At 45.1% G+C, this 27008-nt stretch overlaps 1 protein-coding gene across 3 annotated transcripts in view; it reads left to right on the top strand.

The window, feature by feature from the left end:
- The window catches only part of disc1 (DISC1 scaffold protein), a 47391-nt gene continuing 20383 nt past the window's right edge, over nt 1–27008 (top strand). Inside the window, exons 1-9 of one of the 3 annotated variants that reach the window (XR_004164929.2) lie at nt 1–1109; nt 5782–6815; nt 8208–8277; nt 10692–10845; nt 11533–11632; nt 12887–13119; nt 15552–15606; nt 21224–21326; nt 22246–22434. Coding sequence is in view for 2 of the 3 variants with exons in the window: in XM_012816943.3 (XP_012672397.2) it covers nt 1016–1109; nt 5782–6815; nt 8208–8277; nt 10692–10845; nt 11533–11632; nt 12887–13119; nt 15552–15606; nt 21224–21326; nt 22246–22434 (2032 nt within the window). In the remaining variant the exon portion in view is untranslated. Of the gene's footprint in view, nt 3140–5781; nt 6816–8207; nt 8278–10691; nt 10846–11532; nt 11633–12886; nt 13120–15551; nt 15607–21223; nt 21327–22245; nt 22435–27008 lie in introns of all 3 variants that reach the window. The other 2 variants (XM_012816943.3, XM_031578697.2) reach the window with 2 other exon arrangements.

Genomic DNA, 27008 nt, shown 5'->3' on the forward strand with positions numbered 1-27008 from the left:
ATAAGATCCTCAATGCAGTGGGAATCCGTGGACAGAAGCAGCAGTTATGATTACAAAGAGCAGCTCTGTTCGCTCATGGCAACAGTCCGCTGCTTGCCTCTGGGGAAACACTCTCAGAAGTAAGAGTTCAGTCAGGCTGAAAGAATGACTAAAAGGATGGAAGACATGCACATGGATTGTTGAGGAGAAGGGAGTTAGACCTCTTTGGAACTTTTTTTCCCCTCCCTTACTGTAATGAAGAAGTCCCATCTACTCATTTCAGACTATCAAAATTGAAATTGATGGAATGAAACATCGTTTTTTTCCCCATTACATTTTCATTTCATTAAATTGCTATTGGTTTATAGTTTTCAGTAAATGCCCACAGATCTGAATATAAAGATCATTTAGCAAGTTTAGCATTTGTTCACTGTACAATCTACTCTGCTGCCAATCGGCAGAGGATCTCCGCTTCGGCGTAATTCTAATGGATTTCCCGTGCAGCCAGTGAGGAGATGGCTGAAAGGAACAAGGAGTCAAATTCCAATACACGTAGGAGGAACTCCCACATATTACCACGACACATAACGGATCAGAGGGCAGAGGGGTGCCCTCTCCCGTCCAACGAACACAAGACCAGTTATCAAATTAGAGCAACGGTGCGCTTTATTACCGGTCTGTGGACTGGCTTTTCTTTTGCTTTCGGTCTGTCACTGTGCTGTCTGTCAGATTTGACTTTTGACCGACGTGTTGGCGATATCTTCGGGAACAATCTTGACTTTGAACGTCATTATTTTGGTGCCTTTGTGTTTTATGATTTTTCAAATAGAAGCGTTTCATCAGCTCTCTTTGACACTCTGCCACCTTGTCTGTTTTCTTTTCCATCGGGAGACGCAAAAGAAGTCTACATTTTATGGGAAAACTCTATCCTACTAACGGAAATGAGCTCAGTGGCGTAGTTGCAGTGCTCGCACGAACCATGCCAGTGGAGGATTCTGCTGAGGAAAACGTTAAGGTTCTCTAACCCTTCGTCAAGATGTTCGCCGGGATGGTCACACTGGAATGTCAGAACACATCGATGGCAAACGCCGACGGCATTCACTGTCGCCGGTGTGCGGCTCTTATGGATGGTAATAGTGTCTTTATCTTCTTGTTTTTACTCCCCCTGTGTTCTTGTTAGTTTTGTAACCGCGAATCTTGAGGTATCAATTTCAATACATTAGAGAGATCGTCCCTTTCCTCGAATCTACGTCCACGTCAGTTTAGCCTATATAAAATATTTGTCAAATCTAAATACCTAGGCCTGATACCGAAGTGCTATAAAATAATGCCTTGACGAAGTTACGTTTCAGTACAAACATTGGTAATTAAAAAAATGTTTACTTTACTACATTAGTCACGTCTAAATTGGGATTGGGGAGGTAGACTTAAAATGTGTGGTGAAAGTATGGCTTATTTAATGTTATTGAGTGTTAAGGAACTAAATTATATTATTACATTTAAAGGATGCATTTCTTGCCCATCACCAGTCTGTGCAACTCTTATTGTGCCTGCTGCACAGTGTGCCTTCTGATTTAACCCATTTAGCCTACTTTAGCTATTGCGGACAGGCTTTTACATGTGTTTGTACTTACAATTATTGCCAGGTCACCAAAAGTGGATCAATACAGTTTATTGACATATAGGCCTATTGCCATGCATATTCGTCAGTACTGAAGACCTGGATCAGAGTAGCAGCAAAACAAAGGGCATTTTTATCAGAACTGTTGAGAAATTCTCATGAAGGTTTTAGAGTCAGCATAAGATCTTTCCAATGACAATACCCCTCAGAACCCCTTCTTTGAAGGTTGCTTTTAGAAACAATGTTATTTCTACTCCCAACACGGTAAGAAATCCAAATATAATAAATCAAAGTGAAAATTTGAGATAAGATTTTCTTATTTTAAAATAATCCCACCTTGACATAACTTCAAAGGATGTTTAACCAAGCCAAGTATTTGCTGAACCTTGCGATTTTCCAAACCAAAATAATGTCTTATTGTCGTGTAAGTATCGTGTGTCATATGCTGACTGCTCTGGCAGTCAAAATGAACCTGAAACCTTAGGGGACTTCTTCAGCATGTGAGGATTAGGGCCAGCAGACACTCTTATAGATGCCTGCTGTAAGTGAGCCATACCTGACACGCATATACTTTTCTAAATCCCCCCGAATGTTATTACCCTAAACACCTGACTTCTGTTATGGCAGAGGCAATATTTGCCAGATGAAGGACCTCAATGAAGGTATTTAATAAAATACTAATACTGATGCTAATCAGAGGGATTTGTTTGCCACCTGTGTAGCAGTGTGGGTTCCCTCTTAAGTCCACTTGAGTCAGTTTAGTTTCAGCCGCTCCCTTGATGCACAGCTTTGCTAAAATAGATGCTATGGAATGAGTAGCAGACAAACTTATCCCTGGGAAACTTTGTGTTGATTCAAACATTTCAGCTGGCTTATGTCTCTCTTGTGTCTGAAGAGGAAGTGCGTATGCGGCAGTGCCAAATCAGCAACGGAAGGAATTCCATCGCCGAGTCGAGACGCTCACTCAATATTGGATGCACAAATGAATTAAATCCGGTGTCTCGTAAACACAGTTAACCAAGAAAGGGCCAATTCTCTCTTGAACAAGCTTTTCAATAGAAACCTGAATATTGTCTTTATTTTCATTTATTTTAAGTTAGATTTTGGTTTGACTTGGACATGGACATGGCAGTTTAAACAGGGGATCAGTAGAGGAAGACAAACAAATTGATAAACAAAACAACACCAAAGAAGGAGGCTGTCTCCATGTACCCCCTTGCATGTTTTCCTCTCACTAGCCACATCTCATGTTTTAAAAAGGAGGGGAAAAAAGTTGCGAAAAATATCCACTCTCACTTCCTCTATTTATGTGGTTTTGCTGTAAGTGACAGTTTGGGCTCTCCTGAGCTAGCTTCAAAGACAAGCCATGCTCACACAAGAATGTGTGTCTGAGACAGATGCGTTTGCTCCTCAAACTCTCTCTTTTTTTTACGAGCTCCTCCACATTCCTGCACTCTTGTGCTGAAGAACTGCAATCAGCCAATGGGAAGGCTTGTTTTAACAGAGGGGGGTCTGGCAAGGCCTCTTTAATCATCTAAGGTAAATACATGGACATCTCTCAAGAGAGCCCCTGCTTTCTCAAGCTGACTGGCTCTGCAGCATGCTACACTTCTTACCATGGCATGCTAATACCTTGCTTCTCCTGGCAGTATCAGTTGTGTCATTGGAGTTAGCCATTTGTCACTTCCTTTTGAGAAACAAACATTAATGCAATTTATGAATGTGAAGCAAGACACAGTGGGGTTGCTATGAATACTGTCAAGCGTGAAGCAGTAGCAAGTTAGCAAGCAATAGCAACTGTGCCGTTTCTACTTGCTGTTGTTTGCTTTCAAGAACAACGCTACTTTTAAGTGATACCAGAAAACTGCTGACTTCATAGTCAAGTGAAGCAGACTGCTCGTTAGACTGCTGCTAACAATGGGGGTGCTCTGCAGAAGTTCCCTTCCTTTTGCGGGGATTACAGACCCTTTTAAAACCGGTGTCAGTGCTCGTTCGAACAGCGTGAATGGTTATGTTTTTCACTTTCATCCCTCGGACAAAGCTAGGGGCTACACAATACCTGTGGCAGATGGAACATGGTGCAGCTCATGTTTCCCTTTGGGCTCATATGCTGTACGCTGAAACCCCAGTTTGCCTAGACTCTCCTAATGGAAGCCAGTGTAACATGATACACAGGGGTGCATCCTCTGGGGAGAGTGTGTGTGTGTGTGTGTGTGTGTGTGTGTGTGTGTGTGTGTGTGTGTGTGTGTGTGTGTGTGTGTGTGTGTGAGAGAGAGAGAGAGAGAGAGAGAGAGAGAGAGAGAGAGAGAGAGAGAGAGAGAGAGAGAGAGAGAGAGAGAGAGAGAGAGAGAGAGAGAGAGTCTGAGGCTGAGGCTGATAGAGGGAGAGACAGGCAGAAAGAGAATATGAGTGAGAGTGAGAGAATGGGGGTGTAGATGGATGAAAGGAGAGAGGGGTGGTCAATGCCCTGTCTTTGTCCTGCGGACTTCACTAGCTTCCTAAGAGGATGTTGATGGGGTTCCGTCTCAATTAACTCCCTCACCCCTCCCCTACTCTGCCGCAGAAGACATTCCTTTGTGGTGACATCATTAGACAGCGTAAAGGTCGTTAGGTTATTACTTTATGGATGTAGAACATTATTATGATTTATTATGCTGTCGAAAGTAGTCAATGAACAAACTGGTTTTTGGTGATAAATATAGGCAATGACATTTATTGACAAACAAACCATTTAAAAATCATTATGCTTTTTGAATGACAAATTTGAACTTTTATGTAGGATTAAGTATTCTCTCCACCATCACCATTCAATTCAACCTACCTAAATTTCCCTCAGGATTAATAAAGTATCCATCTATCTATCTATCTATCTAACCTGGTGTCTTCAACTGGGGTCTGGTCTTGTCGATGCAAGAGGGGTTCATTACAGTTGCCATCTCCAAAGTTACTAGAGGCCAAGGATTGATGGTCAATTAGAGAGAGACAGACGGAGAAAGATACAGAGAGGCATAAATGGAGTGTGTGTGTGTGTGTGTGTGTGTGTGTGTGTGTGTGTGTGTGTGTGTGTGTGTGTGTTTGAGGAGGGGGGTACCACAGCTGCACACAGCACAAAGAGGCCGTTGAGGCTTCCACTGTGCCTCCTCTTGCAGTATTTTCTCACAGAGAACAAGACCAACTCACACGTCTTTCAGTCTTTTGTGCTCGAATAGGCAGTCCATGTTCCCCCAAAACAAGGACTGCCACATTAAATAAATCAAACAATCCAAACGGCCAAATCAATATGTAATGCTAGTATAACTACATATCTCAAACATTTTCACTGTAAGACTGAAACTGATTGCTTTCGCAACATGGCTTTGGATATGTGCGTTGTGGCTCAATAATGAGCAAAAATGACTGTGTGAGTGTGGCATTTAGCAACAGCTGGATTATCTTCACACGTTCAGACACAGTGGTCATGCTTCATGCTCACAGGCGTTAGCTGTAGTTCCTCTGGCACATGCACATGGGATCCTCAGCTGTTCAGTGTCATTTGATACGTGTTGTGCCGTGTCATATCACATGAGTTTCCTTGCCCAGACACACAAAAGGGAAACTCCAGAACCACAGTATGCATTAAGGTAAATTAAGTGAATTCCTATGCCCCATAATGTTGGGGTTTATATTTCTGTCGTTAGATCTCAGTTATGTGGCAATGATGTGTGGATAGGCTGGTCTTGCTTGTGTTGCTTTTGGTGACAAAAAAGGAACATTAAAACTGCATTGTTATCATGTTGCTCATGCATAGCAGTAGTTTGTCTCATTTTTGGTTGTTTTCTTAATGCTTCATATCGACTCACTGAGGCTCCCTTTGTTTAGCTGAAACATCCCATAATAATTGGTACGTGCACTGATTACAGTGTGGTTGTTCATGTCTGTTAGCAATGCAAAAATAAGATGATCAACCATAAATTGATAAGGAGCTATTCTGTTCACACTTTCACAGTTTCACTACAGAATAATAAGTAAAGTGTCTGTACACTGATTTAACGCAGCAGTTTCATCATTCACCCTTGAGGTTTGATTTAACACAGTCTGTAGTGGCACAGCCAGCCAGTGAACGTCATGCTGGCTTCCTGTAATGTTTTCCCTGGATTGGGATTTGGCGTGACAGTGCTAATCTGTAATCTCTGTGTGGACAGGTGGCCCAGGTTCCCCAGTGGGCAGTGCCTCCCGTAAGAGATGCCAGCGGAGGCCAGGGTACATGAGGACAGACCTGCCCCGACATCTGGGCACCACCAAAGGGGAGGAGGACAGAGCGCCCGGTCTGCCCAACGCCTCTGCTTCTTGCGCCAGGAGAGGTGGCCAAGTTAATGGTGTTTCGCCCATCAAGGCCAAGTGTCATCGACCACTGTCTGCAGAGGAGCAAGCAGACTCCCAAAACTATCAGATAAGGGGCTTTTCTTCCTCTCGTGAAGGCAGCTGTTCTGGCAGGAACTTGTCTAGTTCAGGCTCGCAGTCCTGCTCCTCGTACCACTCAGGATCTCCCCAGACCTCCCCACTGAAGGATACTTTTAACTCCAGCTTCAGCTTCATTCAGATGTCCCTGGATGCAAGGGAGAGCTTGGATGAAATGTTTACTGACTCTCTGTCTAAAGACTCCTTAGGTCAACAGGCACCTGAACCTCCTTCATGTACACTTAATTCTCTAGCACTTGACCATGCACTAGGTAGCACACACAGACCCAAGCAAACAGGGCCTGAGTCAACAATAAGGGACCAATCACCATTGAGATCTAGAACTTCTGACCAATCATGGACCAGTTCTCAGTCCACAAACCAAATGTCAGGCACTCGGTCAGTCCCTGGAGGGTTAGCCTCTGAGGCCCCTGCCTCTGTCCCTGGTAAGCGGGTAGAGAAGGTGCAGGATTTGTTCCTGGGGGGTGAGTTGTGGACAGGGGCTGAAGTCATGCCCTGGAGCAGCAGTGAGAGGATGTCCCCCTCCACGGCCTCGGGAGACGCGAGGGAGAGTCCCCCTGACTCGGACAGCTGTTCCCTGGATACCGAGGCCACGTCCTCCCTCTCCATAGACTCATCCGATGCCGCCTCCGCGTCCTCGCTGACCTCAGGGTATGAGAGCACCACTCCATCCTCTGACCAGACCTGGGACGCTCTCCTAAAGAAGTATGATGGTGTGCTGCAGGAATGCCTGCAGAGCACCCGAACAAATACTAAGGTGAAGACCCCTTCTCAAATCTAGATGCAATAGACACAAACAAATTGATAATAAATGAGTTATTAGTGGAGAGTAGAGATGGAGGGAGATATGGGGAGATAGAGAGAGAGAGAGATGGGGAGATAGAGAGAGAGAGATGGAGAGATAGAGAGAGAGAGATGGGGAGATAGAGAGAGAGATGGGGAGATAGAGAGAGAGAGATGGGGAGATAGAGAGAGAGATGGGGAGATGGGGAGATAGAGAGAGAGAGAGGCAGAGATGGAGAGATAGAGAGAGAGAGGCAGAGATGGGGAGATAGAGAGAGAAAGAGAGAGAGGCAGAGATGGGGAGATAGAGAGAGAGAGAGATGGGGAGAGAGAGAGATGGGGAGATAGAGAGAGAGATGGGGAGAGAGAGAGATGGGGAGATAGAGAGAGAGAGATATGGGGAGAGATGGGGAGATAGAGGGAGAGAGATGGGGAGAGATGGGGGGGTCTCTCCTCCTCACCAAGTGTCAAAGTGTCCTTGAGCAAAACACTGAGCCCCCAACCGTTCCCGACGCGCAGGTTAGATATTAGCCTCCGCCATCGGTGTGTGATTGGGTAGATGTCTGAGGCATTCATCTGTAAAGTGCTTTGAGTGCTCTATGAGTAGAAAAGAGCTATACAAATGCAGTCCATTTACCATTTAAATATACAATGTTCATGCTGCCTGAAAACACCATCTACATTTATATCACACTGGTATTATGTTATGATCATCACAAGTAATTTGAGTTGTGTAGATATTCTTAGGAAGGAAGTGAATATAAATAGGGCTGTGAATACCATTTCAATCAGGAAGAAGTATAACATTAATACAATTAGCAGGTAGAGGCTGTCATTTATATCCATGAACGCTACATCTGATCCAGCCATTCTGGCAAGCTTCGTTTCTAGAAGTCAACATAGTTCATTCCGTAAGGTTTTCAATTGTTTCATAAAAACCCTACTGTAACACTGGACTCCTAAAGCAAAGCACACTGTTTATTTGAGGAAAGTATTTAACTCTTACTTTAATGAAAATACAGAGAAATAAAGTTGTAAAAATGTAAAAGTACTCCCTCCGTCATGGCAACCTTTTTAACAGTGGTATTATTATTGTATTGCTGTCATCATGCTGAACATGGGACAGACACTCCCAGATACTTCCTCCTGTAGTGAATGGAAACGGATGGGAAAAGGTGCCTTTGACAAATAACTGGCCATGATGATATGTTATAAAGGTTTAACAAATACAAGCTTTTTTCAGGTAACAGTATAAGATTAATATTAAGCATGGAATGTACTCAAATATAAGTTATAATTGTTATTTTTACAGCAACAAAACCACATTTCAGTGTTTGGTAATAATTTCAATCTGATTACATTATAGGTTGAATCCATGATGGTGAAGCTTTACAGACTACAGCAGAAGGCAGTGCTGGATGATGACTATGATTCAGGTAAAACACGATTAAGATCTCTTCATCTAGTATTTGACTGATGATGACTATGATTCAGGTCAAACACGATTAAGATCTCTTCATCTAGTATTTGACTGATGATGACTATGATTCAGGTCAAACACGCTTAAGATCTCTTCATCTAGTATTTGACTGATGATGACTATGATTCAGGTAAAACACTATTATCTCTTCATTTAGTATTTGCTAGATGACTGATGACAGGCACTCTTTTTTTCCATCCACTTTGTGTATCTATAATTATTCTAAAGAAAACCTCACCATCAACAACAGGTTTCTGTCCATGCCCCGTGGAAGGAATGTCTCAGATCTAAAACTCCTCCATATAAGGTCATCTTAGGGCCTCTGTGTACTCGTTTAAAGAGTGCCAGAGAGAAAGTTGATGACTGGTGTTTTGTGGTTTGCTTACATCGCTCACGCCTTGATGCTGTCCACAAACAAGTGTCATAAAAACAATGTATCACATGTCCTGTCATCTGTTCTTGCTTTCAACATGGCCATTTTGCCACGTTCAGCTCAGATTAGCTGCTCAGCTTGGAATGTGACTTCACTCCCTCTCAACAGCCCCTGTACATACATACGCACACATATTTACACACACACACACACACACACACATATACATTTGCGCTGACGCTAAGGATCGACTAATGCATGTATTTATATAATCTTCACCTTATCTGAATGTGTAAGAAAACCCAACCACCTCTCAAATCCTGACTATGACCATGGCATATTCATAACCGACCCTTGGTGAGCAGTGGAGGTCGGAGATGCTTCTGAGTGTGATGTTGCAGTCTGATCTGTAGCAGAATATCATCTGCTGTGTGCTGGCCCAGATCTGTCTGTCTGTCCATCAGCTCCATGTCAGAATGAGATGTGCGTGTGCATGTGCGTCCGTGTCCATGTGCGCGCGCGTGCGTATGTATGTATGTATGTATGTGTGTGTGTGTGTGTGTGTGTGTGTTCTCCATCTCTGCACCACTCAGATGACACCCCTGTGCTAATGGAAGCCTCCTGCTTTCCCTCCTTCCCTGCTCTTTCTCTCTCTCTCTCACTCTCACTCTCACTCTCACTCTCTCTCACTCTCACTCTCACTCTCTCTCACTCTCTCTCTTTCTCTCTCTCATCAATGGAAAAGCACTAAGCTGTATCATTCCCCTGTTTACATGAACTCCCTTTCTTGCCTATTACTGAGTTAAGTCCTTAGTTTGCCACTAACGTTGAAAAGTGTACTCTTATGGTATGTGATTAATTACTTGACAAATTTGTAATAAGAGGTCCTCAACCTCACTCATTTATCAGTCCCATATTTAATTCCCCTATCTATTCTTAGCACATTTGTCCCATAGGCTATCATCTCAGTGGCTTTCTTATCAACCAAGTCACATTTTTGACCCACATTTCACTTTTGTGTTTAATCAGATGTCTGTCTGTCTGTTGGGGGCATCATTTTTAAAGAGGAACGTCCCATGACCGGGATAAATAGTTTGAGTTTCTTCTGAGGCCTTGGACTATCTAAGGGTATAATAAGTAGGTCAGGTTTGTTTAGTTTTACAGTCTACCCTCCTGTACTATTGAACTGCCGTCTTGTGACTTTGCAAAATTAGCTTTTCGGTGAGGTTGTAGAAACCCATATACTACCCCCCTTAGTGAAACACTATACTCTACCTAACCACTGAATATACGTCTGTGTTTATAATATCATACTTGGAGCGGCAGAGTTTGCTTTGTTTGGCTGTTAGTGTACAGCTATGATATTTATTTCTTATTTAAAAACAGGAAGTGGGTTCACAGTGTAGGCCATTCCTAGCCTAAGTGAAGCCACAACATCTGCTCAGGCAGATACGATAGTGTCGATGCGAGAATGCTAGCTGGATAAGGATGAAAAAAATATTACAGAAGTGCTCAGTTTCTAATGTGGAATGCTTTTAGGACATGCAGACATGACCCACCCCTGTACATGGGCTATTCAAACCATACGAAATGGTGAAACACAACCAAAAACAGTCATTGGGTCTCTGACCATTAGGAACCACTCAGGTAGTCTAGTTGGAAGAGAATGAATGCCTGCCAAAGGGAACATTTGTTAGCCACAAAACTATGTGTGAGCGGGTGTGTGTGTGTGTGTGTGTGTGTGTGTGTGTGTGTTCGTGCGTGCGTTCCTGCATGCGGGCGTGCGTGTATTTGCGTCTGTGTGTGTGTGTGTGTGTGTGTGTGTGTGTGTGAGAGAGAGAGAGAGAGAGCATGCATGCATATTTGGCTGTGTGCTAGTGTGAACGTGTATTCTGTCTGTTGTCATTCAACCTCTGGAGGGGGCAAGCGGTCATAAAGCGTTGTGTTTACCAAAAACCGCTGAATCAAATCAAATGTAAGACACGTCTGATTCTCAGCGGAGCGCTTTGGGAAGAAGTTGGAGGAGCTGAGGAGAGAGCGGGCCTCCCTGCAGCCGGGCCTCCCCTCCAGACACCCCGCCGTGTGTGGCCTCCTGGACCGGCTACGCACAGCTGTGAACAGCGCCCTCCAGCGGACAAACACAGAATGCAGGTCAGTCTTGATCTCCACAGGCTCTCCTCTCGTGCACATGGCTTAACACATTCACCACATCAGATCACAGTGTTTAGGAAATACTTATTAGTCACATCGACTGTATAATTGACATTATACTACCCATAAAAACATTTGAGATTCATTACATACAAGTAATGTACAGACCGAAGCATAGTTTGAGCAGTGTTTTCACACAACAGTAAAGGCTAGCACCAGTGGTGGTGGCTCGGTCTGAAAATAGGCTTTAGAGCAGGAAGGAAGTCAGGTGGGGCCCTGCTGTTGTCTCTCTGCTGGAATGGCATGTGAGAGGACCTGCCGTCCGGTTTCTTTGTGTGTGTGTGTGTGTGTGTTTGTGTGTGTGTGTGTGGGTGTGTGTGTTATGTTTTCCTGATACAATTGTCTGAATCTCGCTCGTGTTTAAGCTTTTTTAAGGGCAAATCTGCGCACAGATGAAGTCATCTCTTATTTATGCTACCATATCAAATCCTGCACAGAGAGCCAGTCTTTGTCTTGACTGTATTTTCCTCATGCTGACACGTTTGCCTTTCCTGTGTACATCTTCAGCCCAGAGCAGTGGGACATTTTTAATTAATTTTAAATATATGAATAGGAGCCGCTTAATCTTCAGAAAGACACAATTACATCCGCACCAACATAACACAACGTTCCTTTCATCTCTTAAAGGGATACGGCAGAGACTTCTGGATGTCCTGACGCTCCAAGCAGCACAGAGAGCTCCCAGCAGAAGAAGGAGCATCTGCTTCAGGAGAAACAGCTCATTGAAGTAGGTTCAAAACCGTTCAGGATCTTTGAAGGTCACTGGGTAATATCTAGTAAGACTTTGGATGGCACGTCCTCTGTTTAGGGGCAGTTACTGAATGCAGTAGTAGAATTGATAGTAGCAAGGATAAGCCTGTAGGCTGTTGAGTCAAAGCACGTATGCCTGGGTGGTTGGGGCACAGTGATTAAATCAGATCAATTTGGTTAGCTGAATTACTGAAGGTTATATACCTTAAGTCTGGTGTCAGAAATGCTCCTTTTGAATATTTCATCTAGCCGGTATCACACTGTGATAGCTATAATAAAACCCGTGCCCTGTGAATAAAGCTGAGAAACCTCCAGAAGGGAATCGTGCCCTGCCCAAATATTGCACTGTGTCTGTGTACAGCTGGTTGAGGTGAGGGGTTAGACACCTATACTGTCTGATCTGTGTAAAGCATTTGTTAGGTGAAAATTCACCCTAGTTACCTCAGGACTCCGGAGCTGCATATAAGTATATTTATTAGACAAACAACAACAACAATTGCAATCAGGCTCACTCCCAGCACAAGGCTGAAAGTGAAGCAATATTAAACATATCGCACAAGGTTTATATAGACAGAAGTTTAGTGTTCAGCAGGGATAACCACGTGGTGGATCTCTGACATCCGAGGCAAGGATGGAAGTTTTGCAAGGTCGAAAGAAGCACAGTTCGACCCTTCTTATCACCTCTGGTCTAAACATGCTCTTGTACATATGCAGACTAAGTGGCACCTAATAATCTAAGTTACACACGCACACAGAAAAGCCATGTTCCTGCTTTCATAAGCACATGATTCATACAAGGAATATATTAATACAAGGCACTTGATTAATATATTCTTAAGTCATTAACAGTGCTTGGAAATGATCTCCATCAGCATTGATGAAGCTTTTCTGTTATGCACCCTGAAGTGTGGAGAAAGTGTCTGTAAAACAGCTGCATGTATTCATGCTTCATGATTACCACACTCCTGACTGTTTATGGGTCAAGTGGTCATTTCTGCTGGATTTTCCACTGGGCGTGACTCCCTCTATCTCTTTCTCATCATTCCTTATTGATGTTATGTTATGATAATGTTTTATCACGTTCACTCCTTTTCCTCGAATTCTCCTCTGCCTCGGCCTCATTGCTTACCTGTCCCTCCTCCCTTTAATGGTGTCTCTCATTTTCAATTGTTCTTTTTTTTTCTTTCTTCTTTTTCTTATCATTTCTTACCATTTTCTTTCTCTCTGTCAGGCCGAGGTCCGTGAGCTCCGAGCACGGCTGGCTGAACTTCAGGAGCGCGGTGCTGCTCTGCACGAGCAGATCGCCCATGAGGAGCAGCAGCAGGAGCTGGAGGAGGTGGAGGGCCCCGTGCTGCACAGCTGCGACCCCGCACACCTCCGGCAGATGGGCCGTGCCCTGGAGGACCTGCTCACCTCACAGCACCGCACTCGCATCTGCCTCTCGCCCCCACCCCTGCTCAACAGGTGAGGCCCTGCACTTATCCAAATCACCACCAGAGGGTGCCAGAGAGAGTAGTTCTGTCTGAGAAACCAGATGAACTGTTGCGGGAATGGCAAGTTAAGCTTGAGGTCAGGAATCGGTGTTGGCTCTGGATAATGAGTCTACTGCGCTGTTTTACTTTTGGTATAGACAGAAGAAGAGCAAGATAGCAGGTATTGGAAAAAAATTGTATTGAAAGAAAGTAGTTTCAAATAGAGACAAACTATTAGCTCAGGAGATTAAAATCCTCTACTCATTGAAATCATATTGTGTCTGGACTGTGATTGTGTCTAGACTTGACAGCCAGGGGGCAGCACTGAGCTGTACAAATAGCACATCAAAGCAAACAGTGATAAGACAGATGCACAGGAGGGGTTTTAACAGACAATAGCAGGTATCCTGGATTTGATGTGATAGATTCAGTCGAGGCCCGAATGCTGCTGAATGGTTGTGCGGAGGAGAAGATGAAGAGATGTGAACAGAGAAAATGCTGAAAAGAAAAGAAAGGAAGATTAGCGACTCCCTCCCCCCCCCCCCCCCCCCTCCCCCCCCTCCCCCCGTGTTTGTTATTTGCAGCCTTCACAGCTTTGCTGTTATCTCCGAATCATCACCCAGGCTGACATTTAAAGCTAATCCATGCACTGGCCAGTGCTGCATTAGACGGCGCTTAACGATATCATCTGTGACATTTCCCCACTCTGAGGGTGGGTTAATCATGGCCAGCATCAGGGACCCTTGGTCAGGTGACTCATTCCAGACCTTTAGGGAGGGCGGCCATGTTATTATGAAGTTTACTCTCAAGACGGTGCTACATCCGCATAGAGCATAAACGATAGGACGAGATCCTCAGCTCCTGCTGTGTATGTGAATTTCCCTACAGAATGAGATGCTTGTGAAGGAGAGAGTAATCCATTCCTTTTGTCTTGGGAAAGCAAAAGATTTTCTGACTTTCTCATGATAATGCAAGCCCTTGACTGCAGTGAATTTGACTGTATTCATGTTCTTTTTTTTTGGCTGGATAACCCAGATGCTCCGGAGAAATATATATTCAAGGTGCAAGTGTGGTTTGATCCTCAAAAGATGAGCGGGCGAGAAATGGGAAAAGAAGATAAAAAACACACATCTTCAGTTACAGAAAGCAGCCGTTGCCTGAAAAACTGGGACCTTTGGTGGCAGTGATTTATTTTCTGGACACAGTTTTAGAAATGAGATTTCTTTTTATACAACTCAGCTTCTATAAGTGGGCTGAGTCGAGCAGTTGTTTGAAGTCTGATGGAAATAATATTGGGTCAGGTTGTTCTTTCCATCTCTTTCTCTCTCTCTCTCTCTCTCTCTCTCTCTCTCTCTCTCTCTCTCTCGCTTTTATTTATGCAGCCTTTCTCTCTATTCCTCTCTCTTTTTCTCCCTCTCTCTGTTCTTCCCTCCATCTTCCCTTCACCCCCTACATCCTTCTCACCTGTCCTACCTGGCTCGCAAATGAAATTGAACCTTCCTGTGGCTTCTGTCACCGCCGCCATGAATTTTTATTATTTCTTCCTCGGATGCAAATTAATTCTTTCGCACATGCCAGCTTGAGTTAATGGCCTCAGAGCAGGCGTAATGGAAAGCAATCTTGGCCATTTTCCACCAGCGGGGGAAATGCAGATGACTGTTTATGGCTGTCAGGGGGCTGTCTGTGTGCGGTGACCCCTGGTGTCTCTCTGATATTTGATATTTGACAGGTTCTCACCTCGGCATTGGTGGGTACAAAACGTGCCCTGTCACTGTGCCATTAACAAGCTACCTGTAGAGGAGCGGGTTTATCTGAGGTTGTGCAGATTCGGGCTCTCTGGAGATGCAGTTGAGTTCTTGGCCAAGTGGGGGCAGTGTTTCACCAGCTTTGCCCAGCTGGGGCCCCGGCCTCTCTGCCCGCCAGACCGTGTTGTCTAGCAAGGCAGCCTTATTAATCTTGTTCATTATCCCTTTGTTATTGTGAATTTGTTAAACAGACAGCACTACAGCTGTTCCAAGGGCTGGCGCTGGACCACCGAGAAGAAAGCTTGGAGGCATTCCTTCTATCCCCTCTTTTTGCTGGTGATTTTGGGTGTGGGGAGGCCATTTTTCATAAATGTTTGAGGTTGAATTCTGTAGAATATGTTTGGCTGTATCCCTGGTTCTGTGTCTTATTATTTTTCCTTCTTCAGTGTGTCTTTTTTTCTCATGAAAGCAAACTGGTCAATTCTTTAGTCGACCATACTTGTCAGTGGAGCACTCTAGAAACACCAAAGCCCAAATGGGTGCTGCTGACATTTACTGAGAGGGAACATTTCCACTAGCTGAATGGATTATTGTTTTTTTGGGTGATGTTGGGCAGCAGGTTTGAAAGGAATTGCACAAATTGAATTCACTGTCTTGTTTCCCCTCTCTATTGTTGTAGACTTCAGGAGCAGGAACAGGCACTGAGTCTATCCATTAAGGAGGCCACGGCCAAGGTAAGAACCAATCTCCATTCAGCCATCATGGCCATTATCATCAACACCGGTCGCGCTCATTTTTTGTGTTTTAGTCAAGATTTTATTCACACAAAAAACACGTCCTGGTGTGTATATGTGTGTGTATGTATGTGTGTGTGTGTGTGTGTGTGTGTGTGTGTGTGTCCTGAAATAGCACTGCATGCATTTCTCTAAACCTTCAAAACTGATTATGAAAAATGCAACCCAGCTCAGCTGCCTGTTGCCAAGTTGCAACAAATATTCCCATCTCCACCACCATGGGTCCGCCTGTGTTCTCAAACAACACGCCCCGGCATCTTAACACAGATTAGGAAAACATGTCAGCCACTGTGTGTCTGTTTGCTCAACAGTGTTCCCCCAGCACAGTGAGGTCCTGAGCGACGTATTTAACCCCCCTGTATAAATGAGTCCTCTGGTATCCCTTATTCCAGGGCTCTGTGGCTGAGTCCCCCCTTAAAGGTGCAGTGTGTAGGATTTAGGGGGATCTATTAGCAGAAATGGAGTATAGTATTAATAATTATGTTTTTATTAATGTACAGTATAATCACCTGTGATTACAAATCATTTTGCTTTCGTTAGCTTAGAATAAGCCCTTCATATGATGTCTTCCATGGAACCCGCAGTAGCTCAGAATGGACAACACTGGCTCTAGAGAGGGCAACACTGATCAACACTGGCTCTAGAGAGGGCAAACACTGGCTCTAGAGAGGGCAACACTGATCAACACTGGCTCTATGAGAGTGGCAACACCGGCTCTAGAGAGGGCAACACTGATCAACACTGGCTCTAGAGAGGGCAACACTGATCAACACTGGCTCTAGAGAGGGAGGGCAACACTGATCAACACTGGCTCTAGAGAGGGCAACACTGATCAACACTGGCTCTAGAGAGGGCAACACTGGCTCTAGAGAGGGCAACACTGATCAACACTGGCTCTAGAGAGGGCAACACTGGCTCTAGAGAGGGCAACACTGATCAACACTGGCTCTAGAGAGGGCAACACTGGCTCTAGAGAGGGCAACACTGATCAACACTGGCTCTAGAGAGGGCAACACTGGCTCTAGAGAGGGCAACACTGATCAACACTGGCTCTAGAGAGGGCAACACTGATCAACACTGGCTATAGAGAGGGCAACACTGATCAACACTGGCTCTAGAGAGGGCAACACTGATCAACACTGGCTCTAGAGAGGGCAACACTGGCTCTAGAGAGGGCAACACTGATCAACACTGGCTTAGAGAGGCAACACTGATCAACACTGGCTCTAGAGAGGGCAAACAACTGATCTAGAGAGGGACACTGGCTCTAGAGAGGGCAACACTGATCAACACTGGCTCTAGAGAGGGCAACACTGATCACACTGGCTCTAGAGAGGGCAACACTGGCTCTAGAGAGGGCAACACTGATCAACACTGGCTATAGAGAGGGCAACACTGATCAACACTGGCTCTAGAGAGGGCAACACTGATCAACACTGGCTCTAGAGAGGGCAACACTGATCAACACTGGCTCTAGAGAGGGCAACACTGGCTCTAGAGAGGGCAACACTGATCAACACTGGCTCTAGAGAGGGCAACACTGATCAACACTGGCTCTAGAGAGGGCAACACTGGCTCTAGAGAGGGCAACACTGATCAACACTGGCTCTAGAGAGGGCAACACTGATCAACACTGGCTCTAGAGAGGGCAACACTGATCAACACTGGCTCTAGAGAGGGCAACACTGATCAACACTGGCTCTAGAGAGGGCAACACTGGCTCTAGAGAGGGCCTTTAGCATTTTTAGGTTCAAGTAGCTTGATTTTGGTGTCGGTTGGAAGAGGAAGAAGAAGAAGAAGAAGAAGAGAGGAATCAGTGGCTGCTGGTGCTGGCTAACCATTTTGTGTTGAGAAGTTTGAGAACCCACATTTTGACAAATGGAGGATCGTACTTAATATTTAGCTAGAATTAGAATCTAGAATTGATCTCTGTTATTTGGACCCAAAAGACCCAGTGACGTTGCCGAGCTCAGGTCACAGCTAACATAGCCAAACTTCACAATTTGCAGTCCATGGAAGCCATGACTTATAGTTTTACGGACTAAATAACTAAATACAATTTCAAAATATTTATCTAAAGTAACCTCATCACTTGACATATTATGGCTACTCAATGCGGTTGTAGATGATTTTGGATAATTTTGGAGGATGCTACTGGCACCTGATGGACTCTGTACATTTTCCAACATGCTTGGAAAGTAAGGGGTAAGGAAGAGGTATTCAGTTGGTTGCAATCTGCAATTTCACTACTAGGTGGCACTAAATCCTACACACTGCACCTTTAAGGGGCATGACATGATACTGATGCCGTTCTAGCTTCTGTGTCAGATCACCAGATCAACTGTCAGTACTAGCATGATGTCACTTCCCCAGGCATCCAAGATGTCACCAAAGACAATCAGCTGGACCTTCCCCCCTTGACGTGGTGTCACTACTGCCATGGAATAAGCCGACATTTGCAAAGCTGCTAGAGAGAGATCTGAATGCTGATTCGAGAGCAGTGTTTTTGTGTTGACTTACGGTGAATAAGGACAGAATAAATAACTGGTGACTGATCTGAGATCTGTGATTGCCAGTGCAGCATTTATGATGCACAATAGAGTGTCAAGGAGCAGCGTACCCACTACCATCCAAGTGAAGCGCGGTATCAGTTAATTTGGTGGGCTTCATGACTGCGCCTCTGTCAAAAAGAAGTGCTCAATGGGAGGATTGTTTTTTTTTCGGGGGAGACTGGTATCTGAAGTGTCACCTTGACAACAATGTGGTTCCACAGCAGGGCCTGAGTGTGTGGTTGCCGTGGCGCTGAGCATCGCCTTGCTGAGCTCTGCCCACTGTCTCATGAGACACTGTAGCAATATATGAGCAGCCTCCAGTCGTGTGAGCATCAGAAAATTGCCACTTAAGCTAGCATGACCTCAGGTGCTCATTTTGTGTGGGAGTGTTAGTGTGTGTGGGAGTGCACATGTGTCTTCGGAAGTGTGAATGTGTATGTGTGTTAAACTTTAATGTGTGTGCGTGTGTGTATGTCAAGGAATGGGTGTAGTTTCGCATGTGTGTTTGTTTTCTGTGTGTGTGTGTGTGTGTGTGTGTGTGTGTGTGTGTGTGTGTGTGTGTGTGTGTATATATATATATATATATATATAAGGTGTGTGTACACTAGCGTGTCATTGAATGTTTATGTGGATGTCTGCATAAAGGAAAAGTAATGAGTGAGAATGGTCCCTGTGTGATCCAGAGATGTATAGTGGTGTAAGCCAGAAGTGGCAGCAGCAGGGATCTCCTCAGGAGGTTTGTGTGTGTGTGTGTCTATGTGCGCATATCTGTGTGTGTACCTCGCTCTCCCTCTTTCTCTGTGTGTGTGTGTGTGTTTGTGTCGTTGGGTGGATAAGAAAAGTACCCCTGACAGAGATGTGGTGGAGGGGTGGAGAAAGTGGAGGCATGGGGATGGCCCAATGTCACAGTGCCCTCTAGAAACCTGCCATCAGATGGCTGAGCGATGGTCTACCTGGCACATGTTCAGAGACGCTCCAGCTCTGCTCCGTCAGTGGATGTTTCAGTGCTGTTCTGAAGGATGCCACCGGTGCGGAGGCTCTTTGAGACTAACACGCTCTCAGCGGTGATGCAAGGTTATACATCAGAGTTATGCATATCAGATCCTGTGCATCCTGGGAGTTTTCCATTCTCATGTTCACATTTCAAACGAATTTGTGTAGAACATGCTGATATGTAGGAGCAAGAAAAAAGGAGATAGATGGAAACGAGCGGGAGTGAGAGAGAACATGTATACATATTCATCATCATTAATGGTGAATGTTTGTGTTTGTGATCATCGTTAATGATGAATCACTTCTTATCAAACAGCATGCTAGCCTTCAGGCTGTGTAGCTACAGCAGTGATCTCAGGAAGGGGAAGCAATACTCATGACAAGTAACAGTTTCATGAAAACTCTTCTATGGAGAAAGTCTCTATAATATGGCTATTTAAAAGGCAGGAAGGCTAGACAATGTGGTGAGTATAGAGGGAAGAGATTGTTGAGTTTCAGAGATGCCTATGTGGGCTGTGTGTGTGTGTGTGTGTGAGAGAGTGTGTGTGTGTGTGTGTGTGTGTGTGTGTGTGTGTGTGTGTGTGTGTGTGTGTGTGTGTGTGTGTGTGTGTGTGTGTGTGTGTGTGTGTGTGTGTGTGTGTGTGTACGCATGCTGTATTGAAGGATCAGGCTGAGGGACAGAGGAAAGACTGACCACCTGCAGCTCCAGGGACATTTCACCACTTCTGTGCCTTCAAATTCGGTGAAAGACATAGGAAGCTTTGTGCCATAAGCAACGCTGGCATGCAAGCCACCAAGGCAGCCCTGTGACATGCATGCGCAGAGGAACCCATCTCGATCTGATTCTGTTCTTAGAGCAGACCCTTTCACAATAGCTGTCAGATCATCTCATGATGATCGCTCGCAGCAGCTTTCAGCACCTCCTTGGTGAGCAGAAATGCGTGTGAGCTCAACACTCCTGTGGAAGAATACAGAGCTGAGCCCAGCAGCATGGCACCTAGATCAGAGTGCAGCAGCACAACTCTACCCAGAGGTCAGAAAGGGAAGTGGAAATCAAAGAGAAACAGAGACACCAAGGGCTTCACAGGCATTCTCTTTGACTGAAAATGGAGTCACCTGTGGGCGAGTGCTCCTGAGGCAGGAAGGCTGCAGTGAAGACAGGCTGGGAGATGGATTCCTAGGCGTTAGTTCTGGTAACTATGGAAGCGATAAGCGGTGGGGTTTAGAAGCATCAGGGGTTCACACTAGAATGATTCTTCTCAGATCCTGTCTGCCTCTGACATTTAGTTTTAGTTACGCCACGAATCCTTCCATTCCATTCCAGAGGGGATCCTCTTTGAAGTGTTGTGTAATACATGTTAGGTGTATGTGAACACTGCCTGTTGGCATCAACATACCCATTCACTTTGGTACTGAGCCAGTTCTCTCTCTGTGTGTGTGTGTGTGTGTGTGTGTGTGTGTGTGTGTGTGTGTGTGTGTGTGTGTGTGTGTGTGTGTGTGTGTGTGTGTGTGTGTGTGTGTGTGTGTGTGTGTGTGTGTGTGTGTGTGTGTGTGTGTGTGTGTGTGTCTGTGTGTGTGTGTGTGTTTAGTAGAAAGCCTTAAGGTGTTACGGGCCATTCAAAGAAGATGCTCTTTGTGAGCGTGTGTGTGTGTATGTGAAAAAGAGTTAAAGAAGATATTTCCTATTCTCTCTATCTACTGTTGTAGTGAAATTTCGTTCCCTCTTATAGCATCCACAGTACACACACACATGGCCATAGGTATACTACTCTTATCCACTCCCCTATTCTGTCTCTTTCTTCCTCTTTCCATCTCTCTCTTTCTCTCCCTACTTTACCCTCTCTCTCTTCCTCTCCCTCTCGGTCCCTCCCTTTCTCTCTCTTGCCTACTCCCCCGTTTCTCTGTTCCTCTCCCTCTCTGTCCCATTTTGATCACTCTCTCCTCTCTATCCCCCTCTCTCTCCCTCTCTCTCTCTCTCTCTCTCTCTCTCTCTCTCTTTCTCTCTGCTGTAGGTGATGATGAGCCAGAGGTTAGGGGCCAGCCTCAGGAGGAAGGTGAGCGAGAGCGAGACCCAGCTGCTGGCTCTCCACGAGGCCAAATTGGCCGCCATCTCAGGTCAGTTCCCAGCCTCCACCCCTCTACCACGGCCTCATTTCTCTCCTCCTTCTTGTTCTTCCACATCTCTTCCACTTCATCCCCCGGAGATCCCTCTGCCTTCTCCTCCTCTCCTACACCTCTTTTCCTCTCCATCTCTGTAACATTTGATGTTTTGGTTAGACGTCCATCATTCGTGCATTTGTCCTCCATCTGTCTTTCCTCTTTTGTCCTTGCGTTCTATTTCATCCGCTTCCTCTTCATCCTCCTCATCTTCCTCGTCCCTCTCGCTCCTCAGTCTGCGCTCTACTCTTGGGGCATGTCACACTTGATGTCTTTGTTTTCTGATGTCCTTCATGCACCTCCCCGAAAGGTCATCATCTGCTCATGGGGGACAGACAGAAATAGTCTGAGGCCGGCAAATATATCATACTCACTGTGATATATAAATATATCACACAAATATATCATACTAACTGTGATACATAAATATATCATACTAACTTTGATATATAAATATATCATACAAATATATCATACTCATAAAAACATATACAGTTAACGCGGCAGGATGGGTGTTTTGTGTAAACCTAGCGAGCTAACAGCCCATAGACTTCCCTTGCAAACACATATAAGCTACATGTGGATTAACCTGGGTGGCTATGGAGAATACCTGCTGTGTTTATCTCTGCTTCCCATGCCCATGGCATTAAACTCAATTTTAGGATACTAGGGAAAACTAGCTATCTACCTAAAAAAATACATAAAAACATGATCTCACTTAAAAAAATGTAATCTCACTTTAAGGTGAGAGATCTCAAGGACCCCATACCTCCTCAGTGTTGTAATTCATGTGTAATGTGTGTGTGTGTGCGTGTTCGTGTGCGTGTGTGCGTGTGTGCTTGTGTGCTTGTGTGCTTGTGCTTATTTCCTGGAGCAGGGAACGACTTCAGCAGCGCGAAGGCGCTGAAGGCGGAGATGAAGGCTGTGTACGGGGAGAGGGACCGGCTGGAGGGGCTGGCCAAGAAGCTGCAGGCCCTGAGTTCGGGAAGCTCCCAGGACCTGGCCCGCATGAAGGAGCAGCATGGCCAGCTCAAGCAGGACCTGGAGCAGGGCGAGGTCCAGCACGGTGAGCAGGACTCCTAGCCGGCATCTCAGGGGTGGAGAGTTACACTGGGCTAGTTTTAGTTGGGTACAACACTAGCAAATTGAAGATCATGGGTTTAGATGCAGAAATATATGCTTGGTTTACTTTGATTTTAGATTTAAGCATGAGTTTTTGGCTACGTGCATAAATGCACAATTGGGCACCGTATGGCTAAAAGAGAAAGGTATTGTGGTGTTGCTGTTGAATGTAAGGTTTCTTTTGTTTTGGTTTGATTCACTTTGCTTTGCATTGGTGTAGTGTTGTGTAGTGTTGAGAATGTGTGGCTAGTAGTCCCTTGTGGATGTAGATCCTGTGAGTGTGACTTTTACTGCCAAGGATGCAGACCGGCTATTCACTCCACAAAGATGAAACAGGAAGTGACTGATCTTAGCTCTGAGAAGAGACCCTGAATCGAGTCCCCCAAATGGGCTCTGGTTAGTGAAAAACACCCTACTATTCAATGCATTACTGAGAGATTCTGTGACAAGCCTTAAAGTGTTTGTGTGTGTGAGTGTGTGTGTGTGTGTGTACACAAACAAACAGAGAAAGAAACAATGACACTCACCAAACAATTATCCCCCCCCCTCTCTCATACACACACACACACATCCTCTCTTTCATATGTACGCTCAGTCTCTAACACACAACACACACATACACACACACACACACACACACACACACACACACACACACACTCATGGTTATGAGGAAATGTAGTGCTTTTTGTGAGGGACACGTCTGACAATGATGCTGTCTCCCGCTGACAGTCTCGGCAGGCAGACTAACCGGCTATGACAGCACCGGTCGCCCCCCCGCGCCCTCGTCGTTCCTGCTCCCCCTTGCGCCGAGACTTCTGGGAAAGGTCACGTCTCCCTCTCTCGGAGGCATGCGGCTTTGAGGGACGAGAGCGCCGCAAAATGACAGGGCAGGGGGGGGCGTCTCGGAGGAAACGCGCTAGCCAACAGCTCCGAAGCCTTTTTCGGGGGATCCGTCCTGGTGCAGGCTTGCGTTGCGTTGTGCTGCTCGTAGCATTTGTCGTCTAATGCTTACCGGCACGGAGCATTCGGTTGTGGTGCTGGCTGGGAATGTTCTCTTGCACTGCAGTTTCATAATCACTATTTGATTGGTTCAAGCTCCTGCTCAAAGAGTGAACAATAATACACGCACACATCCGGGCACACACACACTCACTGTGTGTGTGTGTGTGTTTGTGTTTGTGTGTTTGTGTGTGTTTGTGTGTGTGTGTGTGTGTGTGTGTGTGTGTGTCTGTGTCTGTGTCTGTGTCTGTGTCTGTGTGTGTGTGTGTATGGATGTGCGTTTCTTTCCTCGAGGAAATCTTTTGGAGAAAGGTTGCTGATATCTTTTGTGTGGTGAGGATCGCATGTGAATGCTAAGGTGTGCCTCTGTTCTAAGTGCTATATCTGGGCAGATTTAATATGGGTACACAACAACCACAAGGGCTCACTGACATGAAGGACAGAGCATTGCTGCTAAGCCCTGATTAAAATGTCACACTCCACCTTTAATCAGCAAATGGTGCATGTCCGCTAGTAAGTGATAGCCTCGGCTGTTACATTATCATATTCAGGGACGTAATTAGGGAGAGAGTTTTTTTTCTTCTTTAATGTGCCCAAATGTAAGCCTCCCGTGTGTATTTCCACACATTCATTTTTGTGGTAGTTTTGTGGCATCAGTACAAAGAGCTATTGTCTTCAGTTCACTTCAGTGAATAAAAAATAGATGTAATCAGCCTCTTTTGAAGATCTTGTGTGCTAGGGTGTTTGCCAAATGCATAACCCCCCGCCCCCACCCCACCCAACAAACACTCATACAAGTACAGTCACACACACACACACACACACACACACACACACACACACACACACACACACACACACACACTCAAGCAAGCAGAGATACACACAAAGGGAACTTTGCCCCTGGTGCTAAACAACAACAACAAAGCTTTGTGTCTGCCCTTGGCAGTAGACTTATGAATACTGTGCCCGCCATGGAGATAGTGTCTCCATCGACTGCTTGCTTTCTTGGTCCAAGCAAGATCTACAGAAAAGAGGCATCTCTACAAATTATCGCTAGAAGGTTGTGTCTGACATGTATGAAATGTTACAGTGAACAGTATATGCTTTGAAGAATAGCCTTAAATACTTGATCAAGTGACTTATCTTAGATACCTGGAAACTGGATAAGAAACATAGTCAGCTTTCTAGTATCACTGTTTCTGCATGGATGGGAAAGATCACCTTCCTTAAAAACAATTCCCATAGAACATCTAACTTTATGATCAGACATATCTAACTTCATGATCAGACACATCTAACTTCATGATCAGACACATCTAACTTCATGAACAGACACATCTAACTTCATGATCAGACACATCTAACTTCATGATCAGACACATCTAACTTCATGATCAGACACACTCAAATGAGGCACTCGAAGGCATTTAGGTGTGCATGTTATGAAATCACTAAATGAATGTGTGCTAATAATCAAATTAGCTTGACATGATGCCCTTCTTTGTTGTGCATGAGAACCTGCAGTGAGCATCTATTAAATTAGGGCCCTATATGTGCATCTACATACTCATCATTGTTGACTTGACTTGTTCTCTGAGCCTCCTAACGTATGTATATCCTTCCACATGTTCCTTTACACACACACACACACACACACACACACACACACACACACACACACACTCACACACTCACACACTCACTCACTCACTCACTCACTCACTCACTCACTCACTCACTCACTCACACGCACAGACACACATACACAAACACAAACACACATACTGTACTTGCACATACGTGCACATAAATGCACACACATACACAGACTTACACACACACACCTCAAGTTCACCTTCAGTGTCACCTCCTCCCTGTGGTGCATGAAAGGCAGGGTTCCTTTCTCTCCTTCCCTTCTCAGAGCTGCTCGTTAGCTGATCCAGATATCACGCCAGGCACTTGCCAGCTCACATACTGCATCTCTAAGACTGCGATTCAATCGAATCTGATGTAATTAAAGCAATTCAGACTGAAATTCACAGGATCGACTTGTCTTTCTGGCTGGTTGTTGCTTATTCATGAGGATACTATCCTCAAATGCACTTTTGGGCACGGCCCAACTGCTCAGGGTTTGGGCACATCATGGTGTGCCTGTGCCTCACCTTTCCGGAATCTTCTTTGCCCACTGCCTGTGACAAACAGTACAATCACTGTAGCTAAATATATAATTACACATGTATGAAATGTAGGCCCTCTCTTGTGTCTTAAGCAGCGCAGGTACCGTGACGCATTAGTTTGATTTAACTCCTAATAGGTTTTTGCTGTGGACTTAACAAGAGGAGACATACTTGTCGGCCATTATTGAAAAGGAGACCGGGGGTAATTTGTTGAGGAGCTGTATGTAGAGCTGGAGTAGGTGATACACACACACACACACACACACACACACACACACACATGCCACCAGTGCTTGGCTGCTCGTCTAATGAATGCTGATGAGAGAAGTGGACCCTTGGCTCCCCGGCATCATTAAGAAGAATGGATTTTTTCCTTTCCTGTCCATTCTTTCTTTCTTTCTTTCTTTCTTTCTTTCTTTCTATCTTTATCTCTTTCTTTCTTCCTCTGCAAGCCAGTGAGAGAAGCTTCTCTGCTGCTAATGTGTTTGCCGTGCTGTTCGGTTTCCATCATTGTCAGAGCTGAGAGCAAAAATACAGTGGGAGAGTAGGACAACTGAGGCAATTTTTGTATCCAGGAGGTTTGAGAGGGTGTAATTAGATTAAAGGTAATGTGTGTGTGTGTGTGTGTGGGGTGGGGGGGCTTAACTATTGTAGAAGGCTTTTAGGGAGCAGGCTTTTTAAAGAAGGCACTCTCTGCCCTGCCTCCCTGCCAACCCAGATTATATCCCCCCCAAAAAAACATTTTCAGTGTAGCCCGTGGTCACTCCGACTTCACCGTCCTGTCTTTGCTTTCTCTCTCAAAGTGGCAAGCTTTCATTTTCTATTGAATAGGGAAACAATATTTCTGTCTCAATGTGTACGCTTATTATTTCATTTGCTTTCAGACATGTATCTCTTGTACTATGCTGAAATGTCTGCATAATAGCCATTATCGGAGACATCTGCAGTTTTTCTGTAGCGTCTCTTCTGTACCTTATTGTGAAGAGGGTTTCTTTTCACCCTTATTATCAGTGTCTGTGGTGGTGGCGGCCAGGTTTTTGATATTTCCATATTTCCTTTGTTTCCATAGCAGCAAAATGGGGCTGGTTTTTGTATGTGTTTTTGTGTGTGTGTATGTGTGTGTGTGTGTGGGTGTGTGCGTGTGTGCGTGCGTTTGTGTGTTTCATCACGTTTTTTATTTGAGGGGGTGTGTTTGTCTGTGTCTGTGTTGTGTTTCCTTTTATATTAGTTTTGTATGTCTGCTTTTACATCTGCTGACTAAGCCCTTCTCTGCGGCCTCATGTATTCACGTGTGTGTGTGTGTGTGCGTGCGCCCGAAACCCAGAGAGGTGGATAG

Source organism: Clupea harengus, chromosome 13 (genome assembly GCF_900700415.2).
Source record: "Clupea harengus chromosome 13, Ch_v2.0.2, whole genome shotgun sequence".
Classification (NCBI taxonomy): domain Eukaryota; kingdom Metazoa; phylum Chordata; class Actinopteri; order Clupeiformes; family Clupeidae; genus Clupea; species Clupea harengus.